The 3,194-nt window shown below is 32.1% G+C and overlaps 1 protein-coding gene across 2 annotated transcripts in view; it reads right to left on the reverse strand.

The window, feature by feature from the left end:
- The window catches only part of LOC108970638 (poly [ADP-ribose] polymerase), an 84,256-nt gene extending 82,110 nt beyond the window's left edge, over positions 1–2,146 (reverse strand). For both annotated transcript variants that reach the window (XM_018936132.1, XM_018936131.1), the window contains exons 1-2: positions 1,916–2,146; positions 879–1,020 (exon numbers count right to left, since the gene is read on the reverse strand). In XM_018936132.1, coding sequence (XP_018791677.1) covers positions 879–1,020; positions 1,916–2,029 — 256 coding nt within the window. In that variant the 5' untranslated portion in view covers positions 2,030–2,146. The remainder of the gene's footprint in view (positions 1–878; positions 1,021–1,915) is intronic.
- Between the last annotated feature and the right edge of the window lie 1,048 nt (positions 2,147–3,194).

Genomic DNA, 3,194 nt, shown 5'->3' on the forward strand with positions numbered 1-3,194 from the left:
TTTGTCCAGGGAAATATGTTTTTATAATTGAATTTTTTGTTTTAAAGCTTACAGTAAGAAAATTGCAAAGTATTTCTGTTTAATAAAGAGAAATACTTTTATTACTAAAGAAAAATTTGTTTTAATTGCATATGATTTCACGATATTTTGGTAAAATGTAATACACCTATTATTTTGTCCATATGTGTAACTTAGAAAATTTTGGAAAGTATTTTTTATTGTAATTATTGTAGAAAAAAGAATCACGCAAAAAAACAAACAAAGAAAAATCGTTAAGAATCCTACATATTTGGTGTTTAAGATGTGGCAACGCTCATTTTTCCCATAATTGTAAGCAATCTAACCTTTGCAACGACGAGTGAGATAAGTGATTTTTAAATTAATAAATTTAGGTAAAATATTACAAAATAAAATTGAAATGAGAACTAATTTCAATGTTAAGTGTATATTTAAATATACAGTGTAAAATACGTGAATAAATTTAGTGAAAGATAGAGAAAGACTTTTAATCGTGAATATTTTAAAATTTTTTTTAAAATATAAGTTATTTTCATATTATTTTTGGATATTCCTCCTCTGGAGAAACTCCCCTATGCGCACATACCCCATTTTCACGGAAATTCAGTTTTTTTCCTCTCCGCCAAAGTAATCGGAATCGCTGCGAACCATTGTACATATGCATAGATAATTGTTTGCTCCTCTGGTTGACACTTTACATTTAAGGTATATCCTGGCTTTAATTCTTGCTTATTGCAAGAGTACTTGAAGTTTTAAATTTCATCACCAAATGTTAAGAATATTTGATAAAAATATGAATACAAAAATATATTGTAATAAAAAATAATAATTTTGGTGTTTCTAAGGCGAACAGGTCTTACCAATTCTTAACTTTATCCTTTCTTGGTCCTCGAATCTGATGTTTTCAAAGTTCTCAATATCTCCCACAGATTGCGGTCGTTGCTTTTTAAAAAAACAATCTTCATGAAACCACATCGGCTGTTTTCCATCATAAAAAGCAGACTACGAAAACAATTTTGTAAATTTTAGGGTCGGCTTTAGAATACCGGATTTCGGTAATGAAGTTCGTATGGTCGGATAGAAGTTCTCCAGATCAAGAATATATATAGTTATAGCCGCTGGTCGGTCCAACACTGAAGTGTTTCAAGTTTCTTTTCGCGTAAAACTTCTTTTTTTGTGGGGAGACTTGGGCCGCGGTGCAAAAAAAATGCACTATTACGATTTTTTCGGACAGCTGTTCGAGGTCAGAAAGTTTTGACGTTTAGCAATTGGAAATGAGCGTTGGCCAGATTGAAAACTTAGCAAAAAAAAAATATGTAAACCGAGAGAATTTGTTGCATTGTTCAAGACTATTCATAAAAAGTATAAAACAATGAAAATTAAATGAAGTTGTGAAATAGTTTTTAAAGTATATTTATTAAAAATGCACAATAAATGTAAAATTTATATATATTTTAATGTGTAGATTTAAGTGAAAATATATTAACGGCAACATGTGTACAATTTAAGTTAAACATAGTAAAATAGCGAATGTTACTTTCACAAATTTTTGGACTTTAAATAGAAATATCTCAAAAACTATAAGTTCGAGATGAGTAGATGTATAGATATTTTTTTAGTCCTGAGATGTTCCTCTATCCATCCGTACCATCAAATTGCGATGCCAAAAGAATCGTAATATTGCCCAACAAAATAATCCTGTTCGGTCCAACATCCGGATGTTTCAAGTTTTTTTTGTTTTTTTTTGAGTAAAACTGCTTTTTGCCTTAAAACTATATATATTCTTGATTTTGAGAACCTCCTCAATTTAACCACACCCATTTTATTCCCGAAATTCTGGGACGATATACTGGTTTTCTCAAAATTTTTCTTTTACTAGATAATAAATGTCACTAACCTGAACCATTGCCGCCAATCTAAGACTTCCTTGAGCGATGGAACACTTACACATTTTACAAGAGGCTCTACCGCTTTTGGCGTATTCAATTTTGTAAGGTAGCGCCAAATCCATATTCAAAATGAACTGATACGTGTAAAAAGTACATGTAGTACAAAACTTCTTCAGTTCGCAATAAAATAAATAACCCAGCGTTACAAAACTTCCGGGCTTAGTTCATTCAAAAACAGCCACAAAACATTCTATATGCACTGCTACAGTTTCAATATATATTAGCCGGAAAACACGATCACAATATTTATTGAACGTGTAGCTTACAATATTAATGAATACCAATCCATATTGGAAAATATTTATATATTTTCAATCCCGGTTGGCACGATCAAGATCCTCAAAATTTTGTATGTAAATTCCCGATATAACGGAACAAGACAATTAAAACCGGTGCTATTTCTATTAAAATTGGAGAACATGATGACATTAAAAAAATAAAGTCATCCAGTGAAATCTTTGGATAAATTTAGGATAGAGGAGATCCTCTAGATCCGCAGGTGTCAAGGGGGGCGGTAAGAGACCCAAAAAGAAAATGGGGGCGTTGTGTAGAGGCCTGGGGGGTTATTTGTAATTTTATTTACATAGCTAGGAGGCCTCTCAGACAACAACTTGTGAAAATCAACTAATATGAATTAAAATATTGCTTAAATTCGGTTCTATATTTCTCTCCGCGTAGTTCATATATCTGTCCTATTTTATTGAATATAGAAAAAATTAAAATCATGTTAATCGGTCGCTCCGTTTCATAACGGGGATAGAATTTATAGAATACTAACTGTCAAACGTATTGCTATTGCCATTGCGAAATCTGAATGTGAGCATTTGCTATCATAATATAATCATTTGCGCAGAGGTGTAGGGTATGTAGGTTCGAGCTGATGTAGCGCATGCTTTGAGCTCTTGAAAAATTTATTTTATCACTTGCGAAATGACGTCGGGTAGGTAGCTGATGTAGCGCACRTTTTGAGCTTTTGAACTCCTTAAATCTTTTATGTGGAAAATAAAAAAGGATCTTTATCCTTTCTTACAAATGTATTTCTGGGGAAAATAAAACAAGGGGAAATAAAAAAAGGATACAACTGTATTTCTGGGAAAAATAAGAATTCATAGTTTTGGACTTCTTCTTCTTGATTGGCGTAGACACCGCTTACGCGATTATAGCCGAGTTAACAACAGCGCGCCAATCGTTTCTTCTTTTCGCTACGTGGCGCCAATTAGATATTCC

The sequence above is a fragment of the Bactrocera latifrons genome, unplaced genomic scaffold (genome assembly GCF_001853355.1).
Source record: "Bactrocera latifrons isolate USDA-ARS-PBARC rearing strain unplaced genomic scaffold, ASM185335v1 scaffold_303, whole genome shotgun sequence".
In the NCBI taxonomy this organism is placed as follows: domain Eukaryota; kingdom Metazoa; phylum Arthropoda; class Insecta; order Diptera; family Tephritidae; genus Bactrocera; species Bactrocera latifrons.